The sequence below is a fragment of the Ranitomeya variabilis genome, chromosome 1 (assembly GCF_051348905.1).
Source record: "Ranitomeya variabilis isolate aRanVar5 chromosome 1, aRanVar5.hap1, whole genome shotgun sequence".
Taxonomy (NCBI): Eukaryota; Metazoa; Chordata; class Amphibia; order Anura; family Dendrobatidae; genus Ranitomeya; species Ranitomeya variabilis.
Window position 1 is genome coordinate 43,979,128 of NC_135232.1, and position 15,194 is coordinate 43,994,321.

Genomic DNA, 15,194 nt, shown 5'->3' on the forward strand with positions numbered 1-15,194 from the left:
AACTTTCCTTTTCTTATACATTTATTAGTATTTATTTTCATAAAAACAATGACTGATAACACCTCTATATACAGTAGATAACACAGGATCCACCATTCACAATAGGTGATGTCACAGCTCACCTCCTCCCCCTCCTGTACAATGACTGATAACCTCTCTATATACAGTAGATAACACAGGATCCACCATTCACAATAGGTGATGTCACAGCTCACCTCCTCTTCCTGTACAATGACTGATAACACCTCTATATACAGTAGATAACACAGGATCCACCATTCACAATAGGTGATGTCACAGCTCACCTCCTCCCCCTGTACAATGACTGATAACACCTCTATATACAGTAGATAACACAGGATCCACCATTCACAATAGGTGATATCACAGCTCACCTCCTCCTCCTGTACAATGACTGATAACACCTCTATATACAGTAGATAACACAGGATCCACCACTCACAATAGGTGATATCACAGCTCACCTCCTCCTCCTCCTGTACAATGACTGATAACACCTCTATATACAGTAGATAACGCAGGATCCACCATTCACAATAGGTGATGTCACAGCTCACCTCCTCCTCCTGTACAATGACTGATAACACCTCTATATACAGTAGATAACACAGGATCCACCATTTACAATAGGTGATGTCACAGCTTACTTCCTCCTCCTGTACAATGACTGATAACACCTCTATATACAGTAGATAACACAGGATCCACCATTCACAATAGGTGATGTCACAGCTCACCTCCTCCTCCTCCTGTACAATGACTGATAACACCTCTATATACATTAGATAACACAGGATCCACCATTTACAATAGGTGATATCACAGCTCACCTCCTCCTCCTCCTGTACAATGACTGATAACACCCTTATATACAGTAGATAACACAGGATCTACCATTCACAATAGGCGATGTCACAGCACACCTCCTCTTCCTGTACAATGGCTGATAACACCTCTATATACAGTAGATAACACAGGATCCACCATTTACAATAGGTGATGTCACAGCTCACCTCCTCCTCCTGTACAATGGCTGATAACACCTCTATATACAGTAGATAACACAGGATCCACCATTTACAATAGGTGATGTCACAGCTCACCTCCTCCTCTACAATGACTGATAACACCTCTATATACAGTAGATAACACAGGATCCACCACTCACAATAGGTGATATCACAGCTCACCTCCTCCTCCTCCTGTACAATGACTGATAACACCTCTATATACAGTACATCATGACCCCCACATAGCTTGGATGTAGGATGGGAGGTCAGAAATGAGGGAGATTGTGGAGGAGGCACATACTTTCTTCCATATACTGTAGTGTATGTAGAGGACACAATTTTTATGTATTGTGTTCATGGTCTCTCACTACAGATAACTCCTTTGAATGGAAATCAAGAGTATTAGAGAAACCTCTGTACTTCTACATTCTGAGCGGCCCAGTGTTCTTGGGTGTGGACTCATTCTTCTTTCTTAGGTAAGAGACAGTGGATTACATTGAAATATCTTTTTATGGCCTGAACCAAATAGCTTAGATTATGTAATTGTTTACAACCTTAATCCCTTCCCTACATTGAATGTACCGGTATGTCCTATTTTGCAGTGCGTTCTATCAAATGGAAGTACCGGTACATCATGGCAATCATTATTGAGTAACGAGTCGGAGATGGTAGCTATGGGCAAGGCACTCATCTATGGCACCCCAGCACGTTACATGAAAGTGTGGGTCCTGGCTGGGTGGTGGACTTGTGCTGTGAGGGCCTTACGCCAGTGCAGGCTGCATGTAACCGATGTTGCTGGTTTGCCAAGACCAGATGTTTCACAGTTTAATAAGGGAGACCACTATTCAAAAATAAACTGAACGGCAACTTGGCAAGGGTTTCCAAAATGCATTCCCTTCCAAGCCCTGTTGTGCACCTAAATAGTAGCTTGCGACCACATATGGGGTATCAGGAGAAACTGCACAATAAATTGCGTAGTCTGTTTTCTTATTCTACTCTTGGGAAAATTAAAACTTCCGACTAACAATACATTTTTGTGGCAAAAATTTAATTTTTCATTTCCACATCACAATGTTTTAAATTTCTGTGAAGCACCTGTAGGTTTAAGATGATCATCACATACCTTGTTGAATTCATTGAAGCGTGTAGTTTACAAAATGGTATTAGGTGTTGGGGATTATTACTGTTTTGGGACCTCTAGGGCTCGGTAAATGCAACACAGGGTCCATAATCTATTCCAGCCAAATTTGCGCTCCAAAATTGAAGTGCTGCTCCTTCCATTCTGAGCCCTTCTGTGCGCCAAAACAGTAGTTTTTGACCACATTTGGAATTTTGTAATATTCAGGAGAAATTGCTTAGCAAATTGTACGGTCCATTTTCTCCTACTTACTATTGTGAAAATGAAAAATTTGGGAGGTAAAGCAACATTGTTATGGAAAATAATAAATTTTTCAATCTTTTCTTCCACTTTGTTTTAATTCATGCAAAGCACTGGAAGGATTACCAAACTTCCCAAATGTGGTTTTGAATACCTTGAAGGGTGTAGTTTTTAAAATGGGCTCTCTTTTGGTCCTTTTTTTGACATGTAGGCCTCCAAAAGTAACGTCAAATGTAACATGGTCCCAAATAAAATAGGTTTTGTAAATCTTGTTGGAAAAAAAAATGCTGCTAAACTTTTAATTTCTAGCAAAAAAAAAGTTTCAAAATTGATGTTGACGTAAAGAAGACATGTGTCAAATGTCATTTATTAATTTTTTTATTGGTATGACTGTCTGTTTTAAGGGCATAAAAAATAAAGTTCAAAAATTGCAAATTTTTCAACATTTTAAATTTTTTCATAAATATACGCAAATCATATTGACCTAAATTTACCACTAATATGAAGTACAATGTGTCACGAAAAAAAAAACAATCTCAGAATCACTTGGATTTGTGGAAGTTTTCCAGAGATATGATCACATAAAGTGACACTGGTCAGAATTGAAAAATTTGACTTGGTCAGGAAGGTGAAAACAGGCTGGAAAAAATGGTGGATAGGATGTATTTTGTGCAGCTACAACCCCATACGTCTATAATCCAACTTGAATTCATGACTGGCTAGCAGGAAATGGAAAAGGTGATGCCAAAAATATCTACCCCCATAAATTCCTCTTCGTCACAATGTTTTCCTTTACAAATCTTAAAATGAACCATAAACATAGCATTCAAGACTGAAGAATGTACGGTAATTATTTCTGGGTACATATAAAAGTAATGCTACCGCCCCCCCACCTTCCCGTATGACCTCACGGTAATGGAAAATTGCAAGTGACCCTCCACCGCCTCAGCGTCCTGGTATGAAGGCTTCTAATTACTAAGGTGAGACTGTGTCTGGACTCCTTCCCTTCTTCGATAAGGAAGATGAAAAGGGAACTCAATGTGTCCCGCTGTTACAGAGGGGGGAAATGAAGATGTGCAATATGATAATATCTAACCTAAAATGTCAGTGAAGAGTCAGTTTAATGGGGTCACAGCAACTTCTAGGAAAGCAAATGTAAGAGGGCGATTACTGTTGAGAAGGAGGATTTAATTGCTGCCTTCTCCCAGGTGGTAACACTTGTTAGAGTCAAGATGGCATTTTGATAAATCTAGAAACGAAGCTTGGAAAGTTTATGTCGTATTAGAGGCCACTAATTGCCGTATAAAAAGTATTCACCAACCAGAAAAAAAATCTCCTTGTAGTCATTGTCTCCGACTCTTGAGCCTCGTGAATCACAGTTTCCCTTTTAATGTTATTTTTCAGTCTGCATACAGATCTAATCTCCCTCAAAAAGTTGAGAAATACTTTACTTCTCATTAACAATATTATTTAATATGTTACCATACTTTTTACACAATTTTGCAAGTTTCTGAGCTGAAATTTGTAAGTATTCCCTGATTTTACCATTATTGGGATGGCAGTAGTGGTCAGGGCTGGCCGTAGGACGTATCACTTGACACTATGGGCCCTACTGGCATTTCCACCGTTAGAGGACCACTGGGGTTGGAGCAATGAGAGAGAAGTTATAGGAGCTGATATCGAGGAAAGAAGTATCGGACATGTTGGATTGTAATATGTCCATTCCTTTACTCCCACAAGAGATAAGTAAAGTTGGTATGAATTTGCATGACCTAGTCCATCACATCGAAGTCCTAGATTTGCATGACCTAGTCCATCATATCAAAGTCCTAGATTTGCACGACCTAGTCCATCATATCAAAGTCCTAGATTTGCATGACCTTGGCCATCACCTCGAAGTCCCAGATTTGCATGACCTTGTCCATCATATCGAAGTCCTAGATTTGAATTACCTAGTCCATCACCTCGAAGTTCTAGATTTGCATGACCTAGTCCATCACCTCAAAGTCCTAGATTTGAACGACGTAGTCCATCACATCGAAGTCCTAGATTTGCACGACCTAGTCCATCACATCGAAGTCCTAGATTTGCTCGACTTAGTCCATCACATCGAAGTCCTAGATTTGCATGACCTAGTCCATCATATCGAAGTACTAGATTTGCACAACCTAGTCCATCATATTGAAGTCCTAGATTTGCACGACCTAGTCCATCACATCAAAGTCCTAGATTTGAATGACCTAGTCCATCACCTCGAAGTTCTAGATTTGCATGACCTAGTCCATCACCTCAAAGTCCAGGATTTGAACGACCTAGTCCATCACATCGAAGTCCTAGATTTGCACGACCTAGCCCATCACATCGAAGTCCTAGATTTGCACAACCTAGTCCATCACATCAAAGTCCTAGATTTGCAAGACCTAGTCCATCACATCGAAGTCCTAGATTTGCTCGACTTAGTCCTTCCAAAGACATACTGATAGGGAATTTAGATTGTGAGCCCCATCGGGGACAGCGATGATAATGTGTACAAACTGTAAAGCGCTGCGTAATATGTTAGTGCTATATAAAAATAAAGATTATTATTATTATTATCACATCGAAGTCCTAGATTTGCATGACCTAGTCCATCATATCGAAGTACTAGATTTGCACGACCTAGTCCATCACATCGAAGTCCTAGATTTGCACAACCTAGTCCATCACATCGAAGTTCTAGATTTGCATGACCTAGTCCATCACATCGAAGTCCTAGATTTGCATGACCTAGTCCATCACATCGAAGTCCTAGATTTGCATGACCTAGTCCATCACATCGAAGTCCTAGATTTGCACGACCTAGTCCATCACATTGAAGTTCTATATTTGCATGACCTAGTCCATTGACCACAATATTGGTCTTGGCCACTGGGTTGGAGCTGGGAGAGAATCGCCTCTTACCTGACGACATCCACAGCTCTTCTTTTCATGGCACCATCTAATCGAAAGAACAGCTCAAGATGCCATCAGTTAAGAGGTGGTTTTCAAGCTCCTGTCCAAGGGCACAGACCGCGCTCAATGGAAATCGATTTTCACCCACATTAGATATAAGCCATTGACAGAGAGGTCTGGCATGGACTTTTTCTTACTTACCCTTAGACTGGGGCTACAAAGTTCGCATGGCCAAAGATCACTCTATGCCGCTCCTCTATGGAGTCGTATTGCAACAGCAAAAAGTTGGATTTTTTCCGAGTCGCTTGTCGCAGTCACAATGCCCTACAGGTCACAATACGATCCCATCCACCTGCATTAAGTTGTGATGTAGCAAAGGCTATATGTACATACGTAACCACAGCCATTTTTGTGTTACTGGATTTAGGAGTTTAAAACAGACCCAATCAACGTCTCTGCAGTTCACGTGATCTAAAACCGGAGCCTGCAATCCAAGACGACCAGAGGTTTCAAATTTAGTTGCTGCATTTCTCTTTAAATAAATGCACTTTTTCCAATTTCAGCAGCAGCCAGTTAATCTTATTTCTGAATCGCAGGATTGTAGGCATCTGATCAGATATCCAATATTGAGCTATAAAATTCCTAGCCACGTACAACATTCGAGAAAAAGCAGTTTTACCATATTCGATGGTATTCAGTGTACTCCAATATGCATACCAGAGGGTTGGGGTCTATTTGTACTAGATACAGTAGGCTCTAAGTATATTGTCTAGTCCGCCTTTCCAGAAGTATTCCAAGTTAGGGCAAGACCAGAACATATGTAGCAAATCTGTTGGATTTTTCCTACATCTCGCACACATTGGATGGGATCCGAGTCCAATGTCAAATAGGAATTTAGGCATTCTATAGACTTGATGTATTAAATTTAGTTGAGGTAATCTATGGGATTTACTTACGGATAATTGGGGAGTCCTATCATTGGGGTCTTGCCAGTGCTTGTCTTCAATAAGACTTATCGAGCCCTCCCATCTTGCTTTAGGACGTATGGGATATTTCACTAGAATTACTGTAGACCCAGAATTGGACTATATAATACCGGTAACAACCCTCCCGAACTGTGTGAAGTGGTTATTCTGTGTATGGTCATATTTTTAGTTGAGTCTGTCTGAACTGTACCCTTCCACTTGATATGCGTTTCTTAATTGTAGGAATTTATACAATTCAGAATGAGGTAGCCCCGACTCCGTTTGTAGATGAGAATATTCCTTGAATGAATCGTATGTAAATATATGAGATGGTCAGAGTATCCTTCTCGATCTCCAATTCCCAAACGCTTGTAATCCGGATAGATTAGGTAGCTTTAGGGTTTGCCAAAGAGAGGTATATTGAGTTATTCCTTGTACATCCTGCATCTCTCTTACTTTTCACCAAAGTCGGTGAATTAGTGTTACTATAGGAAGTATATGTTAGGAGACTTTTGGCTTGTGTGACCCTAAAGCTTCAAAAAGTTTAGGAGAGTTAAAATAATGTTGTAATATGCTACATGAGGCTCCCCCATGGCGACGATGTGAAAAAAGCCCAAGGGTTTGGGACTGCCAGACCTCCATCGCTCTTCTCTCTTTACAGTATTTCCAGTTTGATTCTTGGAGATTGCCTACCCCAAATGAATTCCCGAAACAGACGAGTCATTTGAAAGAAATCTTTGGGGTATCCAAATAGGGGAGTTATGGAGTGCGTATGATTACTGAGGGATCCAAATCATTTTAGTTAGCGTTGTGCGTCCCACCACCGATAAAGATAATTTGGACCAAGTTTCCTTTTTGTGTTTATATTTTGTGAGAATTGGGGTAAGGTTTAGTCTGTCATAGTCACTTATTTGTGGTGTTATGTTAATACCCTTGGCAGGTGCTAGTATAGGAGGGCACGTCATCTTTATTACCTAGTTGAAGTATTGCTGATTTGCTCCAATTTATCTTTTGACGTGAGTATCTCCCGAATGTCTCATGGCCACTGGTAAGGTGTTAGAAGCCTCCACTAAAAACTTCAAAGTATCATCTGCGTAAAGGACCACTTTCTCTTCCATGGTTCCTCTACGAAAACCAAATATGCCTGGGTGTGTTCTAATAATTGCTGCAAGGGGCTCAACAGCCAGTGCAAAAAGGAGATAAGGGGCATCCTTGTCTAGTGCATCTACCAAGATCAACGGTTGATGAGAGTTGTCCATTTATCCTTAGTCTAGCCACTGGTCTCCCATATAGCAATTTTATCCATAAGATGAAAGTAGAGCCCATACCTACTTTTTCTAGTACCACCCATACAAATTCCCACACAATGGAATCGAACACCTTCGCAGCATCCAGTGGACATATTATCCTGCCACCCACATTGTCTACTGGAATTTGGACATTTAGATGTCTACGTTTATTGCTGTAGATCTAGAGGGTACAAAGCCCAACTTGTCAAATACTTTGGCCATAATTTTAATGTCTGTAGGGAACAAGGATATGGGTCTACAGGAGTCAGGAGTGTGAGGATCGTTACCTGGTTTAGGTATGACTATTATAATGTCTTCTTGCGAAGAGCTAGGTAGTGTCCCGTTCTCAAAAGCCTCCTGAAAGGTACTTAATAGATGCGGTAACAGAGTATCTCCAAATTTCTTATAAATCTCTATAGGCAAACCATCTGAACCTGGTGATTATTAGTCATGGTGATTACCACTAGTTGAATCTGTTCTATTTGGAGTGGACTATTCAAGTATTTTTGATCATCTTCTGAAAATTTTTGGAGTTCTACCTCATCCATGTATGCTAGGATTTGATCTTTATTAAAATTCAGTTTAGATTTGTAAAGTTCTTGATAGAATTCCAAAAAACATTTTTTGTATCTGGTCACCTTAGTTAAGTATCATTCCATTTTTGTAACCTAAATGTTTTTTAAAGGGAACCTATCACCCCGTTTTTTTCGGTATGAGATAAAAATACTGTTAAATAGGGCCTGAGCTGTGCATTACAATAGTGTAGTTTGTGGACCCCGATTCCCCACCTATGCTGCCGAAATACGTTACCAAAGTAGTCATTTTCGCCTGTCAATCAGGCTGGTCAGGTCGGATGGGCGTGGCTTCTTCCCCCAGATATTGCGTAGTTTTCCGTTGGTGGCGTAGTGGTGTGCGCATGTCCAAGGTCCCCAATCCTGCACGGGGGGGTGAAAATAGCAGCGATGTCCGTTATTCCATTGGTGGTCGGTGGGCGCGGCCATCTTCCTTTGGCCGCGCGTGCGCAGAAGCGGCGCTCTGCTGGCCGCGGCTTCAGGAAAATGGCCGCGGGATGCCGCGCGTGCGCAGATGGAGATCGCGGCGGCCATTTTCCTGAAGCCGCGGCCAGCAGAGCGCCGCTTCTGCGCACGCGCGGCCAAAGGAAGATGGCCGCGCCCACCGACCACCAATGGAATAACGGACATCGCTGCTATTTTCACCCCCCCGTGCAGGATTGGGGACCTTGGACATGCGCACACCACTACGCCACCAACGGAAAACTACGCAATATCTGGGGGAAGAAGCCACGCCCATCCGACCTGACCAGCCTGATTGACAGGCGAAAATGACTACTATGGTAACGTATTTCGGCAGCATAGGTGGGGAATCGGGGTCCACAAACTACACTATTGTAATGCACAGCTCAGGCCCTATTTAACAGTATTTTTATCTCATACCGAAAAAAACGGGGTGATAGGTTCCCTTTAAATGATGCCAATATTTTAGTAGCGATATCCAATGCTCAGGGAACAGCGTTCAAAAATTACTGTGTGGTTCTTTGGGGAATGCAGGAACTTCTCTTCTTGTTACCAGCCTTTTACCAATTAGGGAGTCCATGTGTCTTCACATTTGGGGGATGGGAGTTTACATATTCCTACTAAGTAATGAAAAATTGAGCAGATGAACAAGGACCCACACCCTGACATGCATCAGCCTCTTGTTGACACTTGCTGAAATGATTACTGGGGTCAGGACAGCTGAGATTTCTGGTCTCGTCAGTGAATATATAATACTATGTGCATGTATACACCATATGGTAAATTATTTTGCAAACTCCACAATCCTCCTAAAGGAGCTTCTCTGACCTCCCATTCTAAATCCATAGACATCAATATAGATAATGTAGATATAATGGCTCCCGCTCTTCCAGGAAAAATTTGGGAGGTGTCTGTGGGTATTTTTGCCCCTTCATCTAGCATTTGTGAGGTCAGACCCTGATGTTGGGGGAGGTCGAGCTCACAATCTCCTTTATAGACATTGGATGTGGCTGAGGTCCGGGCTATGTGCGGCCGCTCATGTTCTCCCTCCATGTCTGTACGGACTTTGTGCACTGGGCACAGTCATGGGTTACAGAAAAGGGCGAACCCCAAACTGTTCCCACAAAGATGGAGGCTGCAATTGTCTACAATGTCTTGTCCTGTAGAATTAAGATTTCCTTTCACTGGAAAGAAGAGGCCGAGGCAGTTCCCTGATAACAACCCACAGCATTATCCTCCTCCACTATCTGTACAGGGGCACATTGCAGTCAGCGGGTAACGTTCTTCTGTAATCAACAAACCCAGACTCCTCCATCTGGCACCAGGAAGAGAAGTGTGATCCGTCACTGCACAGAACTTGTCTCCTCCAGAATCCAGTTATGGCGGCTTTACACCACTCCATCCGGCGCTCAGCATTGTGCTTGGTGATGTACGGCTGCATGCAGCTGCTCGGCCATGAAGCTCCTGGCAGGGGCGCAGTGTTTGTGCTGATGTTAATACTAGAGGTGGTCTGGACTCTGCAATTATGGAGTCCTCACTCTGCTATGTTATGGGGTCTCCTGTTGTGAATTCTGCTTTTGGGCTCCCTCCGGTGGTTGTAGGTGGTAATGCAGTTGCCCCTGAGTTGCAGTCCTGGTCAGGTGTATCTGCTGATTGCAGTTCTGACTGGGGTATTTAGGCGTGCAGGATTCATTAGTCCTTGCCAGTTGTCAATTGTTGTTGGGAGGTGTAGGACCTCTGCCTGGTTCCTCCTGCCTTTCTGCCAAATCAGCAAAGATAAGTGTCTGGTTTTTTTTCCCCTGTGGCACACATGTTGTCTGCTTCACAATTCAGTGCTATTCTTTGTGTTTTCTTGTCCAGCTTAGATTGTGTCAGTATTTTCTCAGTCTTGTTGGATTCTCTGGAGTGGCAGATATACATTCCATGTCTTTAGTTAGATTGTGGAACTTTTTGTATTATCTGTTGTGGATATTTTTGGAAGGGTTTTAATACTGACCGCATAGTAATCTGTCTTATCCTTTCCTATTAGGCTAGAGTGGCCTATTTTGCTATATCCTGTTTTCTACCTGCGTGTGTCTATTCTTCTCCTACTCACAGTCATTATTCGTGGGGGGCTGCCTATCCTTTGGGGGTCTGCTCTGAGGCAAGGTAGCATTCCTATTTCCATCTATAGGGGTATTTAGTCCTCCGGCTGTGTCGAGGTGTCTAGGGTTTGTTAGGCACACCCCACGGCTACTTCTAGTTGCGGTGTTAGTTCAGGATTTGCGGTCAGTACAGGTTCCACCGACTCCAGAGAAAGTTTCATGCGGCTCCAAGGTCACCAGATCATAACAGTCTCCAACTCATGGCTGAGTTGCTGCGGTTCCTTCCACTTCTCAGTAAAATCACTCACAGGTGATGGGGGAAGATTTAGGGGGAAGAAATGTCATGAACAGACTTGTTACACAGGTGGCTCTTATTACAAGACCGCAGGGGATGGCAGGTGGTGGAGGTTATATACTGAGGGCGGGTGGCCAGATGTTATACACCAGGGGGGGGGCGGTTCAAGGGGGCTGGAGGTCATACACTGGGGGTGAGAGACCAGAGGTTATTCACTGGGGGCGGGGGACCAGATGTTGTACACTGGGGGCCATTTGTTATACGCTGGGGGGCAATGGGGTATTTGTTATACACTGGGGGTGATGAATCTGATGTTATACACCGAGGGGCAATGGGGCCGGATGTGATACACCATAGACAATAGAATAGAAAACCTGAATTCATTGATTACGATGTGGGGCCTGATACCTTTTCCTACAATGCAGATGTACTTGGTGTGTAGAAAAGTCTGCACCTCTTATACTTTTATTCGTAGCAGGTCGGCTGTGTCTAAGTCTCTGTAGCGCCCCCACTGCCGCAGGGCCGAGGGATACCCGGTACCGGGCCTCTGAGTCTCTGCTCTGGGGTTGTCACGGTGGCTAGGCCCGATCCGTGACCCTGCCGAGGGGCGCACAGTCAGTGGTAGATATGATGGATGATGGTAGTGGTGGTGGTGCGGTGCAATAAATAACGAGGACACCAGGTTGCAGTCTCTTTACCTCTTTACTGAAGATCTCTGGGTCCTCAGTCTGGAATCCGGATAACCAGGCTGCGCAAGTCCGGCCGGTCCAATGGCACCTCCAGAGTTCTCTTTACAGGTGGAAATCTGTGCCTTCCTTCTAGCGCTATGTGTTGCGGTCCTTCCCTGCTGTGCTTACGGAAAGTCCCCACAACTGTTGTGTCTGTTTCTTAAGTTCCCTCACAACACGATTAGATGATGTTCTGCTAATCCTCCGTCCCTCCCTGATGTTACGGTTAGGACGGCACCCGTTTGACGGGTAGGCTCGGAGCTCTTCCGGGACCCTAGAGTCGCCCCTCTCCACAAGTTGCCACCCAAGACTGCATAGGTGATTTAGGTGAGACAGCCCGCCTGAGACTGACTGTCCTGCCGTAGGTTCGAAGTATTGCCTGAAGCTGTATATAGAAATACTTCCTTCGGCGTTCCGGCCACCGGTTGTTTGCGCCTCAGTAGGATGTTGTCTCGATCTTACAGCACGACCCCTACTGGTATTCTCCTTGTTGCTTTGATCTCGTTTCTCACTCAGCACAATCTATCTCGCTTCTAGTCCTTCCTTGGGCACCGCCGCTATACTGAGCAGGCACGGTCCCGTTACGTTCTCTCAGTTTGCCAAGCCTCTGTCAGGATCCCACCCCTGACAGAGACCCTACCGAATCTTCTCCTGCAACACCCTCTGCCACAAGGTGTTGCCTGGCTCCAACCCAGTCAGCTTTCTGTCTACCTTCCTGCCTGACCCCCAGTTTTACCAGTGTTGTGGAGAGTGGCCTAGTAAATAGAACCCTTAGCTCCCCCTGGAGGCCCGGCGGTGAAATGTATTGGTGTCTGTGATACCTGCTCAGATGAACTCCTTCAGTGCCATCAGACGTACCATAGCTCCCCTTAGTGGCGGAGCCACAGTACTGCAACGACCAGGACTCTGGGGCGCTGCACTCCCCTCCGGTTAAATCCAGTACTCCGGGACTGGGAAGAAAAACAACAATACAGATTAGCAAAAAGACATACAATTTGTTGAGTGCAAATAACAATACGTATACTTGAACAGAGCTTCCCTTTATGGGAGGTGAGGACACTTGAACGTTACAAACATGGTTAAATATCATAGCAACATGCTATAAGTAACTTTTCTTACCCAACCGGGTATTCTACTTAGTACAAATTCTTGAACAATAATTTAACATCGCCTTTAAGGACGTACACTCAATATCCGCTAAAGACCCTCTTATAATCACATTATAAGGCAATTTAACTTTTTCATTCTCCTTCTTTAAATCTGCAGGACCGCCTGTCCTAACGGCACCAGACCTACTGCCTCTCCTTTCCTACAGGACCGCTCCTTTCAGCCCGAGCCTTCTGTCTTCTCAACTACTATACACAGTATAGAACATAACATTACTTTCAGTTTAGGAACACTGGGCCATCTTCATATGGCTCCTAGGAGGACTCAGGGTTCACCTTCTATCCTCATTTTCTATCAACGTTATCAACATTTTCTTAAAGCATTAACTTCCATCATTACTTTCTTACTAGCAACTATGCAGGACACTACGTCTACCCCTACGGGCCCACTGCATCTTTCTTCTAACTTTCACTTTCCTTCGGGAAACATTATCAGCATTCTTTTACAATTAACTAGTTCAATACATATAACTTTTACATGTAAACATTATCATTTTCTTTCAAGGCATCGTTATCACTTTACTGTTCTAAGGCAGTATTACTCATAAGTACACAGATGGACATCCCCTTTAAGAGGGGACCAAGTCTTTATGAGGTAGCATATCTTCTCAGGCTACCAGTCCATACTCATCAAAGGCTCCGGTGCGGTATCTTCGCAAAGAGTCTCTCTTTAAGTAAAACCAGTAGGGAGCACCTTTAAGAAGGTGCAAACTATTTACAAACAGTTTGTATCATGCACTGTTCATGATTGCGGCAGTTCTTTTCAACAATGAGGAATCAGGAAACAAAAGCAAAAGCAGAGGAAGGGATCCCGGGTAAACAAAGGGATCCCTTTAAGAGTTAACCCTAGTCGAGTTTAAAGCAGCAAAAAGCAGGGAAACAAACAGTTAACTATGTACAGTTTCAGGTTTCCGAGGTTTAGTTGGACGGCTTCCAGGGCTGCACCTGGCACTTAACCCTTCCTGGCCTGGGAAAAGTGAGGTCCAGGGCTACACCCAGTGCTGGACACACGCCGTTAATCCGTCTTTCATGTATGGTTAAATCATGCGCAGCTATGGAGGTCTGCGCAGCTTGAGTATGGGCATTTGCTGCAGCAGAGGTAGCGGCTGCTGCAAGATCAGTCACTGGAACGGAGTCAGCAGCTGTGGCACTAGCAGTCACTGGAGGGGTGTCGGTCGTCAGGGCAGGGTCGTCCTTCGTACCTGCTTCAGATGCGGTTCCTCCGGTGCCGGCCTGCTCTGCCTCCGCTGGGGTCTGGAACGCTGGTTGCAGGGCCTTGCGCTGCGGCGTTGTCATCTCCATTTGCAGCATCTCGCTTTCCGGCAGGGCCTTGCTTTCTGGCTTCGGAGTGCTGGAACTTCTTTCCTGCTCCGGACCAGACGAGGCTGCCGACAGATATCTGGGGAGGCTCCCGATGATGGTCTTCTTCCATCCGGCCTCAGTGCTCAGCTGCGTCTGCAGGAGTTGGTGGATCAGCTCGTCCGCTCCGGTCTGCAGGAGGTCAGCGTCAACTGTGGAGGTCTGGCTGCGGTGCCTCTCCGGGTAGCTGGGGGAGTCCTCGGCTCCGACCCCACGCTCCGGCTCCGGGCGGCTGGCCACGGCGTCCTCCATGTCGCGGACTTCTTCTTCCTGGTCCTTTTCCCGCTCTCTCCTTCGTGGGCGGTTCCGTTTTCTCTGTCTCTGCCCACCATTGAGGATCAGGAGGCAGATCTCGGCTGCTGACGGACACGTCCTCAAGGGGCCGAGATATTTAGACTAGGCGGCCATTGTCTTTCGCGCTCTTCAGCTTGTTCACGCCCACTTCCACGCCCTTCTTCTTCTCCTGCGCTCTCCTTAGCGCTGTAATGGCGGCGGTTTTGGCGCGAACTTTTGGCGGCAAGTGACAATCCACAGTCTTTGCAATAAGGTACAGTACAAGCACAGTAAATCACAGTTCCAAGGCACACATGACCTGATTCTTCAGGCTTAAGTAGATCCTGTTCGTGACGCCAAGGTGTAGCGCCCCCACTGCCGCAGGGCCGAGGGGTACCCGGTACCGGGCCTCTGAGTCTCTGCTCTGGGGTTGTCACGGTGGCTAGGCCCGATCCATGACCCTGCCGAGGGGCGCACAGTCAGTGGTAGATATGATGGATGATGGTAGTGGTGGTGGTGCGGTGCAATAAATAACGAGGACACCAGGTTGCAGTCTCTTTACCTCTTTACTGAAGATCTCTGGGTCCTCAGTCCGGAATCCGGATAACCAGGCTGCGCAAGTCCGGCCGGTCCAATGGCACCTCCAGAGTTCTGTTTACAG

The 15,194-nt window shown here is 44.9% G+C and overlaps 1 protein-coding gene across 1 annotated transcript in view; it reads left to right on the forward strand.

Moving 5' to 3' along the window:
- Window positions 1–15,194, forward strand: part of LOC143793483 (O-acyltransferase like protein-like) — a 135,282-nt gene that overhangs the window by 72,545 nt on the left and 47,543 nt on the right. The window contains exon 7 of the mRNA XM_077280489.1: window positions 1,405–1,507. Within this exon, the coding sequence (XP_077136604.1) occupies window positions 1,405–1,507 (103 nt within the window). The remainder of the gene's footprint in view (window positions 1–1,404; window positions 1,508–15,194) is intronic.